Here is a 19183-nt window from a genome sequence, read left to right on the forward strand (position 1 = left end):
GCTTAAAAAAAAGAACATAATTAAACAGTCAAATTAGTTTTCCAATTGTTTGTTATGTTTTCGCAGTCATTGTATTTTCTGTACGCAGCTATATATACGCTACATCTGCATGTATATAAACTTGTACACATATATATTGCACATTTACACCAGGCACCAGGGAGAAGCGTAAGAGAGGCCATGTTGGCGTTTTTCATGAAATGATTAGTGGCGCGATACATAGATCCATTTTATAGCTGGCGGAACTACGTGGCTGTAATCACTTTTCGGTGTCATGGTAAAACGACCGATTGGTTCATGTCCGTGCTAAGTCTATAATTGTAGATTTGAAAGATACACGAAAATATTATAGATTTATTCATACATTTCATTATATATTATTTTAGCTGCACATCTTTTTCCATTTTAATACATGTTATGGATAACAATATAGCTATATGTACTATTAGGGAAATTATTATTAAAATTATTTTATATATAAAAATAAATAATGTTTCATATTTTGAGACTCACAACTGTGGATCTAGCACGGACACGAACCAATCGGTCGTTTTACCATGGCACCGAAAAGTGGATCTAGGTAGCGCCACTGTACCGCGGAGAAAAAAGGGTCTCGAGAGAAACTCGAGAGTTTAGTTCTCATCGTTCCGCAAAAAATGCCGACACGGCTTTTCTCAGCTTCTCTCTGAGCGGTACTGTTTAAAGATGATGTGGTTTTTAACGATTTGTATACGATTTGTCTCTCGAAAACTTTCATAACATTGTTTTGTATGCAGCATTGTTTAAGAAAAAAAGTTAGCGGGGTTATTGATTCTTCGCATATTCGTAAACATAGTCAGCAAATCTGGATGAAACCAGGGAGAAGATGATCGCCGCCTCAGAACCGGTGGTAAAGTGTATTTATAAATTTGTCATTTATATATATTTAATCATTTGAATAAAACAATTAAGCAAATGTACTTTTTAATAATATAAATACAGGTAAAAGCATTTGTTTTAAAGCAACAACACAGCAAAACATAAAAACATATGACTGTTTCAAGTTTAGGTTAAGTCTATTATATATGATTTTTTTTATTTTTATGTTTGAAAACATTGTTTCCCTGGATTTTAATATGGATTAGAAAAGGTCTATAAATTATGTATTGATTTATACTGAAATTTCTGTGTTTATTTTGTTTGCACTTAAAAGTTATTAATTTAAACAATACGTTGCAATTGTATTAATTTGTATATCTTATATAATATTAAGTGAAAAACTATTATTATAAATGTGATATATGTAATTTAATATTATGATTAAATAATATATTATTTTATGTAACTAATAACAAGAAAAAAAAGAAATTTTATTAAATTATTTTTAATTCATATTAGTAAGATTTATAGAGTACAATTGAGCCATAAAATAATAATAATGATAATAATATATTATTACATTATGTATATATATGTATATGTGTGTGTATTTTTGTTTCTATATACATATACTTCATTTTTTCTTTTTTTAGGAATATACGCCAGGTGGCCGACAGATAATCTTAAAGCATCCTGGATCTTTAATCAGTCAACAGTTATCCAATAATCGAACGGCTGGTGGAGAAAATATTTTATTAAAAAGGTTTAGTGAAGTAAATATATCAGAAAAGTCTCCTGTAAGATTTTAGGAAACAGTAAAGAAAAAAATGAGAATGGAGTTATAAGGAGATAAAAGGAAACAAATTCTTGAACATGGGAGTTGTATGCAAATTGATAAAATCAAATTTAAAAAATTAAATTAAACTTGAGAAAAAATTATGTCTCCTAATAGCTGTCATCTCTCATAATTTCCTCTTTTCCATTTATTTTAAAATACTTAATGAAAATTGATATTTTATTTAGAAAGAGACATGGTTGGTACGTAGTAATAAAACATGTGGAGAAGAAGAGTTATATTATTCGGGTAAAGTTGCTGTTCATTGTAAGGGCAATCAAAATACTCGAGTACTTGAAGCAACTTATACATGTGGAACAGATATTAAGCATGCGCTTTGGTGTACGTTTCACACGAGTATTCCGGATCATCTAACTAAGGGCAAAGAATTTGAGGCTGAGGACTTCATTCACAAATCTTTAGAATGTATCTGTTTGCTTGATTCATATACTCTTAAAGTTTTTACAGAATGCGGCGAAGATTATGTTTCTACTTTACAATTTCAGGTAAAGACAAAAACTCTTTCTTTAACAAAACTCGAAACAATTTGATGACATTGTGTTCTTTTACATTCGAAATTTCACATAGATATGAGTATAAAAAAATTATATTAAAGTTCAACTTTAGCTAAACGTGATTGAAAATAAAACTCTCATTATATAATTAAAAAAACTATTGCCATCATTATACATATTTTCCGAAAATGGCAGATATTTATTGCAAAATTATTACAATTATTAAATGAGTTAGAGATACTAATTTGTCACACAATTGTAAATATATTATGTGACTTAGGTTTCTGCGGTATGGCCAACAAAATATGGAATTATACTTGAAAAATGTCAAGTACCAGTTACAGATTCAAGGTATATATAATTTATTGACAATTGAATATAAAATCTCATTTATATTCTTACAGTCTCATGTTTTATTTATAATCATTATGATATTGAAGTATTAATCGCAATGTAACTTTTATATTTTATTTTCAGGTATATATCGTTTGAAAATAGCAGATTACCATCTCAAAATGAAAATTTACCTGTAGCCTTTTCATTAATGCATCCATTAGATGAGATTTACCCTCTACTTATTAAACATGGTAAATAAGTTCTTAAAAATTAAATATATGAAAAAAAGATAAATTGTTCAAAATGTCACATGTATTATGCAATTACTTGAAAATAAATTAAGGCTAGATTAAATTTTAATACATTATATGTACAATTGAATTAAATATTTTAGGATCTTTATCATACATGAATGAATCAAGTCAACAAATTATATTCACCAGTTCGGAACCGTCCTTTGCAGTCATATATGATAGAAAGTCTAGCTTGCATTCAGTTTACAAGATTCGCAAAGCGTTAGCTGAAGAATGCCAAATAGTTTGTGGAAGTAACGATACGAGTTTACTAAATCCTTCAATTAATATGTCATCGTTAAATATCGGCAGCAATTTATCCATTAATAAAAGCTACACGAATAAAGGACATCAAAGTCCCTTTCTTCTTGGTAAGAACATATTCATATATAGTTGTCAGTACACTTACACACACACACACACACACACACTCACACTCACACATACACATATGCATGCCTGATCGAATATCCTGAATTTAATTTTATCGTAATGTATATAAATGTTTCATTGAGCATAATCATTTCTTTACAATATACCCCGATATAACTAGCAGTTTTTTATGCATACAATATTGTTAAATATAGGATTGCTACGGCTCACAAATATACTTACGGTAAAGTTAAATAAAAACAAAATTATTTAAAAAATACTAATAAAAACTAACATGTGGATTACATGTATTGCAGGAATTCAAAATTTACAAATGAGTAACAACACTGGTATAGGTCTAGGACTGTCTAATACTCCATTCGGATCTCGTACTGCCTCTTATAGTACGGCTTCTGGTGGACCATCACCTTCTCAGCAGCAACAGCACTCACGCTCGCAAAGCTCGATGGCTACCATTTCTCGTTGTCAATCGCCTACGCATTCGGCTTTATCTCCTCTGCACGGAGCACCTACAAATTCAAACATCTATCACAGCAGATTACATCAAACTGTTATGATAACTACTTCGAGTCAAATGTTTAGTCCAATTCCTAGTTACAATAATATTCAATTGAAAGATGTTGCAATTGTGAGCAAACCTTTATATCCTGAAATTTGTCTTGAACACGTATGGACAGAAAATGTTGGTGTGTCAAAGTAAGTAATAGAAGTTTGTATTATTGTGGAACTTAAATTTAAGCTTTATTATTATATATATGCAGAGAGAGAGAGAGAGAGAGAGAGAGAGAGCAGCAGAATAATAATTGAAAAGAAAATCTATAAATTATACTTACATTTACTCGAATTTCTTTATATAACTGTAAGCTTAAAAATTTTGCAATTATATATTTACTAATTCTTTCTCATCTATTTTTAAAAGAAATATTGATTTTTTACATTTTCAAGCGTTTAACGACAAACATACTTTTTTTAATACTCTATATTTTATGATGCACACTCATAATTCATTATTCCTTTAGAGATATTGTTTATGGCTGTGCATCAAAGGTTTTCTTAACGTCGGATCTTGTGGGACAGAATTATTTGGGCTATTTGGTTCCAAATCGTTTGCAACTGTTTCTAGTGAGATTAGAAAAGACTAATGAACAACAACAAATTATTTTCGGAATGGTAACAAGCATCGCGGCCAAAGATGCTGTTAATTTATCAGTTAGTATAATATATTAAACTCTTTTTATATCAACGTAACTTGATATTTGTATAAAAATTTCTATTTTTTTTTTTTTTCCAGAATTTACACATGATAGCAATTGTAGATTTGTCCAATGGTATAGCATTATACACAGGAGTTACATATGTGGGTAAATTATATATGCCTGGTATACTGTCGAATCTTACGGGCAGTAATTACTTTTTATCAAATAGCAATTCTAAGCTTTCATCTCCATTTCCGAGACGAAGTTCCTTGATTTGCCAAAATTGTGCACCTTCGCATGAAATCAAATTTGAAGAGAGCATGCATTTACTAAGTCCTGTAGGTGGTAATTGCGCTCGTCCGCCGATACTCTTGGAAAATTCATTACTGGATACAAATTTTCTTGCATTGAAAGACACTGTAGGCAATGAGATTACCGTGGAATGCGGAAAAAAACAATACTTTCGTATAACATTACCCGTACCTAGCACATCTCCTTTAGGTAAGTAAATGCATATTCTCGCGCAAAATATTATTATTATTGATGTATAAGGAAATATGAGCAAATAATTTAATATATTATATAAAATTTACAAAATAAGATTATAAATATATATTTTTTTACAGTTACTAAATGTTTACATACATTACGAACTGTACTTCAAAAAGATTTAGCAATGCAATTATTGGTTAAATGGTACGGCGCTAGAAATGCCCCTGGTCCGCAAGATTTTTCACCGGCGCAAGAGTGGGATCTCTTCCTCGTGGTTTTATTTACATTATTGGGATATGATGTGGAAAAGCTACATTTAATACGAAATAATGAGAAAGATCAATTAATAGAACGTAATAGTCCTATGGTGCTGCCTAAAAAACAGAAAACCAACAATTGCGGATCTACGGATGATTGGCTGTACATATTGGAATCAAATGAATTTAAAAATTCCCAAACTTTTATCTCGAGTGTACTGAAAAGTCAAAAGGTATCCAGCTTCCTTTGCACGCCTCCTAAAAGTGCTACAGAATCAAATAGCATCGGCAAAATAAACGTACAAGCCATATTATATCCACATCTTCCGCTCGTTTTATTTTCTCTTCATCTCTTATACGAGGAATTGAAATTAAATAGCGTTATATCGGAAAGTTTACCATTGCTCGGACAGTTGCTGTATCAATTGAGCATAGATTTGAAGCTTGAAATATACGCTCACCATTATTTTCTTGATTCTCCATCGTTATCTTATTTAAAAAGCGTAAAATCTCAGATTAGTGATTCAGATCTACAAAAAATAACAATTCCAAACTATATCCCTCGAAAACCACCGAACATATTTGAAACATTAAATAACATACTGAATGGAGTAGAGACAACTGCATACCCATATTTAGGTCACGTTAATCCAAGAACGAGAAACATAATATATTTAACAGTACTTGTGGCGAATGAAAATCGCGTTGATATAATAGAAGTAGAAAAGTATATCAAATTAATTATACTTGCTGGAAGTCGCATCGATCTTCAAGACAGTGGAGGCAAGTCTGATAAAGATATATTGAAAAAATTGGAGAGACCTGCAACAGATAGAATAATATTATTGTATCATGAGATGGGTAAGATTATTATTATCTCTTTGTTAAAGATATTTCGAGATTGTAAGAAATTTTAATTCTTTTCCATCTCCTCAAAAAATATAAAACAAACTCGTAATTTTAGGTATGACGAAAGAAGATCTCGAGTTATTGCCACCTGCGATATCCCTGATGATAAAAGATGTTATGCATAGATGTAGAGAATGTCCACCATCAAATTGGCCTATGCATGTATACGAGCTCGTAGATCGTCAAGATTTAGCCGCATTAGATAAACATTTAAAACCATCATCGAAATTACAATATATCGACGGCGAAACAAAGGATTATGGGATAAAGGATGAACAAGATGACGGCATGGAATTTGATGATACGGTATATATATATATTTGCATGCAATTTCTTATGTTGTGTTTTCTCTTCTTTACAATGTTTTACAAAATTATTCAAACATTTAGATTAACATATACATTTTTTATGATATATTAAATTCTTATAACTCTTCTCTTGCACTCTATTCATAGATATTAAAGTTACGATTTAGTAAGGATCATAGAGTCGCCGAAGTGCGAAGATTGCTCAATTCTTCAAAACCAGTAAGGATCGCGATAGTTCAAAGATCGAATGTAAGTGATCACGAATTTATAGAGGAGCAGGAAAGGCATCTCCACACATTATGCACAAGAACAATGGCACTACCTGTAGCTAGAGGCATGTTTACATTGAGAACTTCCACACCGATGATAACGGAGCAATTACCCATTCCACGGTTGTGTTTAACAGGTATGATTATATCCTGCTGTAAAGCTTTATATTTATATTTTTTATTAATATTATATTGTATTGTAGTTTGTGTCACTCTCTCTACACTTTGCTCTTATCTATTTTCTTATTTTAGAATACATTCATAAATATATATTTATTTTATAAAAATTAAATTAAAACGAATAGACATATTGAAAGTTATCAAGTACGAAAAGCAAATGTTTTTGTAGTTGTAATAAAAGTAAGGCTATTTTACTAATTATTATGGAAAAAACTAACTTATTATTTGTTATTACAAGGTAAGGCACCTCCCCGTGGAACTACCGTCGAGTTAACTCACATAGATGTTGCGCCAAACATGAATCTGTGGCCGTTATTTCATAACGGCGTGGCCGCAGGCCTGTGTATACATCCGGATGCCGCGAATATTGATTCGACATGGATAGTATATAATAAACAGCAACAGGGTGAATATGGAGTAGAACACTCGGGATTTTTGATGGCTCTCGGTTTAAATGGACATCTTAAGAATTTAGCTCCCTTAAGTACATACGAATATTTAGCTGATTGTCATGAAGCTACTAGCGTTGGACTTTTGCTGGGTTTGTCAGCGACTCATCGCGGCACCATGAACGTATCTATGACTAAATTATTATCGTTACACGTGGAAACACTTTTGCCACCGACGAGTATCGAATTAAATGTACAACAGAATGTCCAAATAGCGTCATTGATGGGCGTAGGACTTGTATATCAAGGGACTGCTCACAGACATATTTCAAATGCTTTGTTATCGGAAATTGGTAATTATAACATATACGTTTTGATGGACATAATTTTATAAAGCTCAATATATTTGTAAGCGTCAATACTCAATAATATTTTTGACGAGATGTAAAATGTGCTAAGAAAGAAAAAGTTTAAACATTTTTCCCCCACTTTTATCTTAAAGATGATAAAATATGGTAATTTCAAAGGAATAATTGGAATATAAATAAAAAAATCAAAGCTGTGCAAACATGGTACTAAAAATTAAAACAATTCCAAATTAAGTAGAAGATAGAAATTTTGTTAAGTTGTTTTTTTTTCTCTCCATTAAATATGCACTTTTCAATACGCAATATATATATATATATTAATATCTTATAAAAATTTGTCTTTGTAGGTAGACCTCCAGGGCCTGAAATGAAAAACTGTGTGGACCGTGAATCATATTCCTTAGCAGCAGGACTGGCATTAGGGTTGGTCATACTTGGTTCTGGTGGTGGAGCAGATGTACCTGCAAGCATACCTGATACTTTGCATTATTACATGGTCGGTGGACATACAAGACCTTTCTCTGGAGCACAAAAAGATAAATACAAGTCGCCTAGGTATAATAAAGTTTGTACAGCATTTCTTCGATTCTTCTCTAATTCTTTTAAGAAGAAATGAATATGTTTGCGAAAAGCAAGAATTTTACTCATTTTACTAATTAAAAGTTATATGTACAATATTTCACACTTCAAAAGAAAAATAACACCTTTAAATTAAAAAAAGGAAATAATAATAAAAATATTTCTAATGTCTCGAAAAATTTTAAATTAAAATAAATTAATCTATTTTCCGCGAAAAGCAAACGAGATAAAATATACAAATTTACTCTCGCGAACATCCATTATTGTGTTTAAGTTTTCAAGAATTCATAAATTAGTTTTTTCTTTATTGCTTTATAGTTATCAAATACGGGAAGGTGACTCAATAAATATCGATGTAACAAGCCCAGGAGCAACGATAGCCTTAGGATTAATGTATTTTAATACTGGAAATCGTGCGGTGGCCGAGTGGATGCAACCTCCCGATACGCAGTATTTATTAGAATTTGTAAGGCCAGATTTTTTGCTGCTACGAGTGCTCGCCAAATCGCTAATTTTATGGGAGGATATCGAGCCAACCAAATCATGGATTTCTAGTCATGTACCTAATATCGTTTATAAATACAGATTGCAAAAACCTACCCCGGAAGTTACACAGAATGTAGACTTGGAAACTATCAAGTGAGTAATTATAATCTCGTATTTCTTAAAGGATTTGTAATTTTTTTATATATTTATTATCTGTGATCATGTTACTAACAATATACAATTTACAGTCAGGCTTACTGCAATATTATAGCTGGTGCTTGCATGGCAATGGGATTGAGATATGCAGGCACTGCTAATAAAAATGCGTTCAAGACTTTGTACAATTACGCTCAGATGTTTACGACATTATCACATAAAACTATAGCCGAATTGGCTGGTAAATCAACTGTTGAAACGTGTCTGAACGTTGTTTTACTTTCAACCGCAGTGGTAATGGCGGGTACTGGTGATTTGGATGTAAGTCTTGATATTTATAATGATTTATGAGAGAGTTATGACAAAGTACTTATTGACTGTTTAATATATATGTATATATATTGTGATATATATATATATATATATATATATATATATATATATATATATATATATACAGATTTTGAGAATATGCAGACACGTACGCACTCGCATAGGACCCACCAGCGGCGTTGTCACATATGGTTCTCATTTGGCAACACACATGGCTCTCGGTCTTCTTTTCTTAGGTGGTGGGAGGTATACTCTTTCTAATAGTCCAAATGCAGTGGCAGCTCTTATAATTTCGCTTTTTCCAAAATTTCCAACTCACAGCAATGACAACAGGTTTGTATCATGTATTTTGCCAAATGCATAATCCTTTGTCCTGATATCTTCGAAAGATACCTAACTATATCGGATTTTTTAAAAATAAAACAATTTTTGTTTAAAAGAAAAAGAGTAATAGAAATGAACAATTTAAATTAATTTATATCTTTTTTTTTCTTATAATTAGAATGTAAATTTATTATAGAAAAATTTCATATTTAAATAATTTATTATTTTGATATTTATAATATTTTGACAGATATCATTTACAAGCGTTGCGTCACTTGTATGTATTAGCAGCTGAACCACGTATTATCTTACCAAGAGACATAGATACTGGTCAGTATTGTTACACGAGGATACATTTAACATTCGAGACTGACAAGGAAGCCGAAGGACAAGAGATTAGTCTGCAAGCACCTTGTTTACTACCACAGTTATGTAGTTTAAAAAGGATTGAATTGAAAGATACGAGATATTGGACAATTATATTTGAAAAGCATCATAATTGGAAACAATTAGAAAACATGCTAGAAAGGCACGATTTCTTAAGTATCAAGCAAAGAGCTGGTTGTTTATCATATCTAGAAGATCCTCGTGTAAGAAACTATTACCCTAATCTTATATTTATGCATATTTCTCTTTCATTATTTACTTTCAGTACAAATACTTTCATAAACATTAGTATAATAAGCTATATATAATTTCTCATTTTATTTTAGGGATTTAGAAGTTTAGTAGCCCAAACTCTAACAACGGAAAATGCAGTCGCATGGGCTGCTCGCCCAGAGTATGTTACATCATTTACAAACGATAAGACTGTACTGAACATAATAACATATTTTTTACAATGGTCTAAAAGAGAAATCAATTCTTCTGAAAATATCAAGAATTCGTCGCAAAATGGTATGAGATTCAATTGTATTCTTAATACGAATCTCAATTCAAGTAATTAGTAAACAACATGTCCAAGAATAATGATTTGCATAATTTTATTATTATAACCGTCATTATTTGTAATTTTATAGATGCCCAATGGAAAATGCCAGAATTTGAACGATATTTTCTTAACGTATTTGCAATAATTGTGTATGAATGCATTACAAAGGATAAAGTAAACCTTATACCATTATGGTTGCGTATCATTAAAAGTCTGAAATGTATCGAGGAAGAACCAAACAGTTTTACAATATGGCAAATAAAGCTTCTCTCGTCACAACTGTCGAAAAAAATTAATTCTATAGATGACACAAATCTGTTACTCAATTTGGAAAGTATGCTTGCGATTAAACAGAAAACAGCAGTTATTCTTGATAAATGGGAGCGTGGTAATCATTAATATATTTCATTGTACTTTCTAATGATTTTGACATTTGACTCATTTTTTTTTCTATTTTCCACAGACACGAAACCTTTATTTAAACAATATCTCACTAATGGAATAATACAGGCTGATACTATATCTCTAGCTAGAATATGTGCTTATTTTATATTCTACGGTATACCATATCCAATTGATGATAAAACAATCTGTAAGTTTCTCTATAAACATTTACTGTATTTGTATTTGATAAGAGCATTCTTTATTTTTATAATGCTTTTAATTTTTTAGCGAATTGGATTCTGACGACACAACACTCTTCTGATATATCAAATATTACATTATACAAATTATATAAAATTTTACAACCAATTTGTAAGTAAAATCTGTATGCTGTGATATATACATATATATGTACATTATCAAATTTTTTCGTATGTTAAAAAATCGTATTATTTTTCATTCTTCAAGTCTTAAGTAGATCTTCTCATCTTTTACTTATTATTTTTACAAATAAAAATGCTACTACATATTAAAATATCAGACTAAAATAATATATTAATGACCTTATTATAACAAGAATACTTACATAATAACTAACTGTTGAAGCTTTACCTATTGCATCAAACATTTAATGAAAATTTGTAAATTGCAAGGAAAAAATTAAGAAAAAGATTTTTATTTGCCATTTATTATATATATTTGATGACTTTGTGTTTTGTAAAACTTGATTTTGACACAGCCAACATGAAAAAAATGTACATCTTATTAATATTACACATAATTTAAAAAAATCTATCAATGAGAATAAATATTATTTATCAAAATAATTATTTATTAAAAATAATTATTTACAGTTATCACATGTATTTATTTATTTGTATAATTATTTATGTATATATTTTTATTATATATATATATATATTAATTATATATTAATTTGTTATTTTATTAATTAAATATATATATATATTAAGTAATTATAAAATGTGTCAAGTAAATAGTGTGTTCCGTTTTCTATAAAATTGTTCTTCATGTATTATTGGTGTACCAGTTATCGTATGTATCAAATTATCGATTATTTCTCCAACAAATGTGTAAGAATATAAACATCCAACTAAAATACCACCCAAATGTCCAACAAAGGAAGAATTTGGAACTAACAGATGTATTAATATTAATTCAAACCACACAGCTAGTTTACTTGGTACTATAAATCCACTGACATTATGCAATCTGTCACGTTCTTCGCATAACACAATTACTTTTAATGCAAATAATGTTGCGGAAAAACCAATAGCGCAAGTTGTAAAATATCCATAATCTCCTGTTAATTGCATCAAGATATATCCTAAAGATACATACATAATACTACACCCAGTAGATAATATAATAAGTAAAAGTATAAAATTTGGTGTTCTATAGATGGGTTCTAAATACGATCCTTTTAGAATGAAGGAAACCATATTATAATACAGATGCATGTCGGATCCATGTTCAAAATTTGAAAGAAAAAACGATCGCCAATCTCTGTATTTAACTATTTTTACAGCTGATATACATACTTCTTCCGCATTCCATGGCACTTGTACCATTCCAGTGTATAACAAAGTCTAAAAAAAAATATGAGTATCAATTTAATAACCAAAATAAAGAACAAAATATAATACATAATTGTGCATGTATGGAAGAAATATGATTCCAGAAATATGCAATTTTGAAGAAAATAATCTTTTTCCACACATAAGTTGATTTGAGACAGAAAAATGTATCATTTAATTTTTAATTGATCTGTTGCACACAAATATTATTCTTTGTAATTAAAAATTACAGTAACTTGTTACAATAAAAAATTACCTGTACAATAACTCCAATTAAAGTAGCAGGTGGTATTCTATCGAGTCCAAAATTTAAGGCCTGCATAAATAGCAAAAATATTCCATACTGTAAGCCCCGCTGTCGTCTTTGGCTAGGCGTCATGATAATGTAGAATGCAATATTATTAATGAAACGACGATTAATTTTGCATACGTTAAAAAAATTAAATATGCAATATGTATTAGATTTGATTTCTCCAATGAGTATATATGTAAATTCAACTTGTATCACTCAGATGTTTCACAAAGGAAGAATTTAGATTTGACAGATTGTTGACGCGTTTATTCAATACTGTAGTGTAAATCCACTGACATTGTGTAATTTGATGTAATTTGTCGTGTTCCTTTCCCAACACAACACGTAATTCACGTGCTGTCTGAAATGTCAAATGAATGGTATTTTGTTGCCAATAACCTCACGCTATATTCATATGTGCGTATCGATCTATAAATAGATATTTTCATTTCAATGTTTGTTGAGGAGAATTTTTTCTTGTGCAAAAAAAAAAAATCTGAAAAATTAAATTCGCCGCTTGCAACTTGTCAACGAATAATTGGACAAAATAATATATATATACAAAATCTGTGGGAATTTTTAAGAAAATAGTTAGAGAGATTGGTAAGATTACTATCTTGAAACGGAAAGGATGAAACGCATCTGATTGGTTATGCCATGTTGTTTCTTCTAAACATGGCTGCGGTCGAAACCGCGCTACAAATGTTTCAAAAAAATAAAAAATTAATCAATTATATTCGATTATTCTTCTCACATTCAACTATGATTGGTTAATTTCTTACGTCTTAAAATCTCATCGTAGACGTCTAAATTAAGTTTAAGGTCGGTATTCATAGTCCGTTCATTATAGTTAGGGTCGTCTTAAGATCCCGTTCAACCAATAAAGTAGCCACATAGCATTATTTTATTGGTTGAACAAGACGATCTTAAATATAAGATCGGACTATGAATACCGACCTTTATATAAGCAAAATTTGGGGAATTAGCAGTCTAGTAATATATAAAAGTCTGTGATTTGTGGTTTATCGTTTAGGTATACGTCATACGTCATACGTCAGTACGCTGATCACCGATCTGAATATATATTGGTATACATGTGTGTCGTGTTGAAGACTGTAGTAGCAGGGTTTTTCATCTCGAAATATTTATCATACATTTACCATACATTCAGAAAGATAAAGGTATCCAATTTATCGTGAACCATTATTTTTTTTATCAAAGAAAGATAAGATATCTGATTTTTTAAAAAGATTATGGGAGGGACGAATTTATAATTCTATTGATAATACAGCACTTGCAGTTTTATACATTTAAATGCAGGAGGTATAAAAATCTATATCATTTTACAGTGTCATATCTGGCTAGTGCAATAAGGGAGTGTTCGAGAAATATTTCAAGGTGAGGTATAAGCTTTGTTATATGTAAATATTTTCATTTACCTTGTTAATATCTGTTATCTCATTGTTGAGCATAAAATAATAAAGTATTCTTTATTGCAAACAAAAAAAAAGATGGTAAAGAAGAATGGACTTTGGAAGTTAACGCAGCTTCGGGCATTGATGAAAAATGTTAAAGTTGAGGATAGAGAAGAAGGCATCCAAGCTTTGATCGTTAATGGAGAGGACGCTCATCAGTCGGAGTATTCAACTGAGCGAGATCAAAGACGACGTTTTATTAGTGGATTTCGCGGTTCTTATGGTACAGTGGTTGTTATGCACAATAAAGCATTACTGTGGACAGATGGAAGATATTATGTACAAGCTATGTCAGAATTAGATCCACCAGAGGAGTGGACCTTAATGAAAGAAGGTTTATTAGACACACCTACGATTGCCGTATGGTTGGCTTTAAATTTACCTCCAAAGTCTGTAGTTGGAGCAGACGCTAATCTAATAAGTTATACAGAATGGGAACGGTTGCATACCAGTCTAATTACTGCCGGTCATTTTCTAATTCCCCTTTCTGAAAATTTGGTAGATAAAGTGTGGGCCGATGACCAACCAGCACCTACGGCCGATTTAATATTACCTCAATCGTTACAGTATTCGGGTCAAATGGCAGGAGAGAAAGTAAGATTATGTCGCGAATCCATGAAAGAAAACAATGCGACGATACTTGTATTAACTGCGTTGGATGGAATTGCATACTTATTAAATTGGAGGGGGTCCGATATACCTTTCAACCCTGTTTTCTTCGCGTATGTTATTCTCACTCTAAAAGATGTACATATTTTTGTAGATAGAAGTAGACTTAGCGAAAACGCATTAGACCAATTAAAACATGAAGAAGTCGATGCAATTTTTCATCCTTATGAAGATATACATGTCTATATGAAAGAGCTCGTAAATTCTTGTACAGATCAAGATAAAATTTGGATTAGCAATAAATCCAGTTACGCATTACACGCGGCTTGCGGAGAAATCAAGAAACGTACAGATATTACACCTATTAGCGTTATGAAAGCGATAAAAAATTCGATTGAAATAATGGGTATGAAAACGGCGCATGTGAGAGATTCTGTTGCACTTGTTAAATATTTTGCTTGGTTGGAGGACAAGGTGAAAAATGCGAAAGAGCACGTTACAGAAATTTCAGGTGCAACGCAACTGGAAAAATTTAGACGGTAAGTCAATTTATAAAGTGATTTTTTACAATGTAAAGTGTACATGAAACAAAAAGAATCTTTGTTCTTTCTTTTAAGGGAGCAAAAACATTTTATTGGATTAAGTTTTACAACTATATCATCTATCGGTCCTCACGGAGCAATTATTCATTATTCACCTACGGCAGAAACTGATATGCCTATTACAGATAAAGAACTCTATCTTTGCGATTCTGGCGCGCAATATCAAGATGGTACGACAGATGTAACGAGAACTCTACATTTTGGTGAACCTACGAGTTTCGAACGTGAATGTTTTACCAGAGTATTTAAAGGTCAATGCCGTCTTTCGACAATGATATTTCCTTTAAAGACAAAAGGAAATTATCTTGACACATTAGCGCGTGAAAGCTTATGGAGTATTGGGTAAAGTAAACATTTCTTTTTATAAAAATTTTATAAAGCGAGAAAAATAATTTTATTAAGAAAAATCTATTTTTTAGGTCTATTTATATATCTGATTAATTTAATTAATTTTATAGTCTTGATTATCTTCATGGTACTGGTCATGGAGTAGGATCCTACCTTAATGTTCATGAAGAGCCTATCGGTATTACATGGAAGCCACATCCGGATGATCCAGGTTTACAACCTGGGATGTTCTTATCAAATGGTAATGTTAAAATATATAAGGCAAACGCCATTAATTAAAACATTGAAGATGATATGATATAAATAAGTAAAAATATATTTTTAAACACAGAACCAGGATATTATGAAGATGGAAAATTTGGCATTAGACTGGAAAACATTGAGTTGGTTGTTTCTGCAAATACACCTCACAATTATAAAAATCGAGGTTTTCTTACTTTCGAAACTGTGACGCTTGTACCTATTCAAACCAGTCTGCTTGATGTATCAATGCTTACAGATAAGGAGGTATATGCATATATATATATATATAATGTTTGTGTATTTTATTTAAATAGTTTCACTTTCTCTCTTATATATTTCGTATATCTAATTTCAGATTGAATATTTAAATAACTATCATGCAAAATGTTTGAAGGTTTTGAAACCTTTTTTACAAGGACCAGAAAATATTCAGGCACTTAAATGGCTGGAGAGACAAACCCTTCCTATTTCTCACTAATTATTTTATAATATTAATTATTGGTAATGTTGTTATTGTTAATGTAATTTAACAACTTTTATAATATTTTGAACTTTATAAAATCTTTTGGGAATATCTAGAAGATGACAAATTTGTTTGGTTCAAATTAATTAATGTTTTATTAGGGCAGCAAATATTTGTGATGAGCATATATAAGAAAAATAAGTGAATAATTTGTGTGCACAAAAATGAGAAGGCAATGCATCATGATCCATTGATATGTGTCAACTTTCTGAAAAGGGATATATATATATATATATATATATATATATATATATATATATAGATAAAGGATGAAATATAATATCTTTTTTTTATAACAATATACATTCTTTGAGTTTTATAATTAGAAATTTAAAATATATTTAATACATTTTGTGTTAAAAATGTTCGATTATATATATATATATATATATATATATATATATATATATATATAATATTTTATATTAATTTTTTATTCAAATTGAGAAATTGTACATTTTTTTTTCTATTACATGATTCAGTACATGTTTGTATCTAAAGAGCAATTATATAATAAAGTAAAAAATATATATTCTTTTTACTTGTAATTTTGTTAAATTTATACTTGAAGTTTTGAATTTTTAAATTTAATGTAACATGTTTATACATATATTAATAACTTTAAATTATTTAAACTAAACTTTGATTAATTTAAAAACGGTAATCATTAAATTGGCAAAGTGTTTACAAATTTTTTCTTTATTTCTAATTATATATCTAATCCCGCTAAGCAGGGTTTGAGTCTTGGCTAAGTCGGGTTCGAGTCTTGTCTAAATGAGGTTTGAATCTCGGCTAAGTGAGATTCGAGTCTTTGCTAATTGTAAATAAAGTTTAAATCTCGGATAAGCGGAGTTTGAGTCTTTACTAACAAGAAGCAAAATTTAATCTCCGCTAAGTCTTACTTTCACTATCCACGCTATAAATAAAAGTTTTTATATATGGTCGACAAGCGGAATAAATTAATTTTAAAAAATAATATAAAGTGTGTGATTTAATAAAAAAGCACCAAAAGCACGCATACACTATTATTTGCAATATATTATATAAATAATATAAAATGACAAAATGTTAAATTACAAACATTTTTAGCTACTTACTGTTAAATATATGTTTTATGAAATAAAATAAAGGAAAAGAAATAGTTTCTTATTTGCGTGCGCGTTTAGATAACATTAATAGAAAAAAACCATCGATCGCAGGAGAGAAAAATGTTCTATAAAGTTTTCTCTACACCAAATATATATATATATACGATAAGCGCATTTTGCAGATTTTATATTTGTTATTACTGTAATACTTACAATAATGAATATATTAAAGTGATAAACTTATATAAATTTAAAAAATTTGTAATATAATATAAAATAACACAAGTTTTTTTTTTATCTCGAAGAATACAATAAAAGCATACTAAAAAAAAAAATTGCGCAATTTCTGATGTATAATTATGTACTTTGAATAATAATCTTTTAAAAAAAAACTGCCGACACCCGCGATAACGAATAAAAGAAAATATAATAGGAAACGAACAGCCGTCATTGAAATTGTATTAAATAAGTCCATTACGTGTGTTAAGTAAGCTTTGCGCGTCATTCTATAAATATTGCATACGACGTGTAAACTCGCGTCAATCGATTGCCGAGAGAGACTGCTCGCAACGCGATCTTGTCACATACATCGCCGTTCGCGACTCTATATCGCTGTAACAATAATCAAGGCACGTAATTCTGAAAATAGCGTCGGCAAGAGCGCGTTAATAGCTATTTCAAGTCGCGTGTCAAAAGACACGCTGCGGTACACGTTACAATATACACATATATATATATATATATATATATATATATATATATATATATATATATATATGTATATATCGCGCGAGACTCTGTCTTCCACTTTCCACCTTCCACGTAAAGATATGGAAAGGTGAGCGTTTCGATATATTCGCGTATTAGTTTGCTTCTATGTATAGACTTTGGTCCTGCGTATCGGGAAATAGACGGTGTGTGGGGCACACGCACACATACATACACACACACACACACACAGACACATACAGGCAGGAATTGCAAGAAGGCTCGCCAGGACGCTCTCCCCAGTGTCAGTCCCGACGGTCAAGGGCAGTGGCGTCGCATGACGTCACGCGACGCTGCAGTGACGCAACTAGTCGCCAAGGGCAACCTGCTCGGTTATGGTCGCTTGGCAACCCCTTTTCGCCCTACTACTCACTGCTGTATACTCCCTCTCTCACCCTTATCCCACTTCATATCGCAGCCGCACTCTCTATCGCGTACACGTGCCGTTGCTCAATGAACTCTCTCCCTCCCTCCCCCCCGCCGCTCTCTCTCGCTCTCTATCTCTCTCTTCTCTCCTCCCCCGCCATGGCGCCATCGTCGCTACTCTTTCATTCTCCGTGACGTGACCCTAATCCCTAGCCAGGGCCTTTCGCGGATGCTGCGACGTAGCGGAGTAACGACACGGGAGCACAAGCGCACCCCGACACCTCAACCCTCATATTATTCCCTTCACCGCTTTCTAGGATTTTTCCTTTTTAATGATATATTATTAGCGGTTTTAATTTTCTGGAAAATATCTACTCGAGTCATTGAATTAGTAATCAATAAGAAACTCATACGAGTCACATATGTATTAATATGTAATGATGTAACAATTATTTTTTTTAACTCAAATTTGACAAGTGA

At 30.9% G+C, this 19183-nt stretch overlaps 3 protein-coding genes across 5 annotated transcripts; 2 read left to right on the forward strand and 1 right to left on the reverse strand.

Annotated features, from left to right (window-relative positions):
* The first annotated feature begins 634 nt into the window (after positions 1-634).
* Shtd (anaphase promoting complex subunit 1) lies at positions 635-11398 on the forward strand. Of its 2 annotated transcripts, none has more exons than XM_072902003.1 (22): positions 635-889; positions 1512-1655; positions 1882-2199; positions 2489-2559; positions 2686-2795; positions 2939-3208; positions 3527-3926; positions 4250-4439; positions 4522-4927; positions 5053-6036; positions 6140-6390; positions 6540-6798; positions 7080-7583; positions 7946-8153; positions 8496-8816; positions 8912-9140; positions 9280-9485; positions 9727-10066; positions 10190-10373; positions 10496-10795; positions 10871-10999; positions 11080-11398. In XM_072902003.1, exons 1-22 carry the CDS (start codon positions 866-868, stop codon positions 11169-11171), a joined length of 5940 nt encoding a protein of 1979 aa, XP_072758104.1. In that variant the 5' UTR covers positions 635-865; the 3' UTR covers positions 11172-11398. The 2 variants fall into 2 exon arrangements, with proteins under 2 accessions (XP_072758104.1, XP_072758105.1); XM_072902004.1 differs by having other exon boundaries at positions 1512-1631.
* A 65-nt stretch (positions 11399-11463) lies between these two features.
* LOC140671018 (rhomboid-related protein 4) lies at positions 11464-13228 on the reverse strand. Its single transcript, XM_072902005.1, has 2 exons — positions 12646-13228; positions 11464-12401 (listed from the first exon to the last, which is right to left on the reverse strand). The coding sequence occupies exons 1-2, from the start codon at positions 12766-12768 to the stop codon at positions 11781-11783; spliced, it is 744 nt and encodes a 247-aa protein (XP_072758106.1). The 5' UTR covers positions 12769-13228; the 3' UTR covers positions 11464-11780.
* A 527-nt stretch (positions 13229-13755) lies between these two features.
* Positions 13756-16739, forward strand: LOC140671182 (xaa-Pro aminopeptidase ApepP). Of its 2 annotated transcripts, none has more exons than XM_072902349.1 (7): positions 13756-13862; positions 14031-14079; positions 14193-15304; positions 15383-15709; positions 15826-15956; positions 16047-16222; positions 16314-16739. In XM_072902349.1, exons 3-7 carry the CDS (start codon positions 14193-14195, stop codon positions 16434-16436), a joined length of 1869 nt encoding a protein of 622 aa, XP_072758450.1. In that variant the 5' UTR covers positions 13756-13862; positions 14031-14079; the 3' UTR covers positions 16437-16739. The 2 variants fall into 2 exon arrangements, with proteins under 2 accessions (XP_072758450.1, XP_072758449.1); XM_072902348.1 differs by lacking the exon at positions 13756-13862 and having other exon boundaries at positions 13869-14079; positions 16314-16459; positions 16583-16738.
* Positions 16740-19183: the final 2444 nt, after the last annotated feature.

Source organism: Anoplolepis gracilipes, chromosome 11 (genome assembly GCF_047496725.1).
Source record: "Anoplolepis gracilipes chromosome 11, ASM4749672v1, whole genome shotgun sequence".
In the NCBI taxonomy this organism is placed as follows: Eukaryota; Metazoa; Arthropoda; class Insecta; order Hymenoptera; family Formicidae; genus Anoplolepis; species Anoplolepis gracilipes.

What these genes read in the sequence shown, in the direction of transcription:
- Shtd (XM_072902003.1), top strand. Translation starts at nt 866, where the DNA reads ATGATCGCCGCCTCAGAACCGGTG. An exon ending in ACCTAGCACATCTCCTTTAG is followed by an intron (nt 4,928 to 5,052) that starts GTAAGTAAATGC and finishes ATTTTTTTACAG; the next exon opens with TTACTAAATGTTTACATACA. An exon ending in AATTGATGATAAAACAATCT is followed by an intron (nt 11,000 to 11,079) that starts GTAAGTTTCTCT and finishes TTAATTTTTTAG; the next exon opens with CGAATTGGATTCTGACGACA.
- LOC140671018 (XM_072902005.1), bottom strand. Translation starts at nt 12,768, where the DNA reads ATGACGCCTAGCCAAAGACGACAGCGGGGCTTACAGTATGGAATATTT. An exon ending in TAATTGGAGTTATTGTACAG is followed by an intron (nt 12,402 to 12,645) that starts GTAATTTTTTAT and finishes ATTTTTTTTTAG; the next exon opens with ACTTTGTTATACACTGGAAT.
- LOC140671182 (XM_072902349.1), top strand. Translation starts at nt 14,193, where the DNA reads ATGGTAAAGAAGAATGGACTTTGGAAGTTAACGCAGCTTCGGGCATTG. An exon ending in CAACTGGAAAAATTTAGACG is followed by an intron (nt 15,305 to 15,382) that starts GTAAGTCAATTT and finishes CTTTCTTTTAAG; the next exon opens with GGAGCAAAAACATTTTATTG. An exon ending in GAAAGCTTATGGAGTATTGG is followed by an intron (nt 15,710 to 15,825) that starts GTAAAGTAAACA and finishes TTAATTTTATAG; the next exon opens with TCTTGATTATCTTCATGGTA.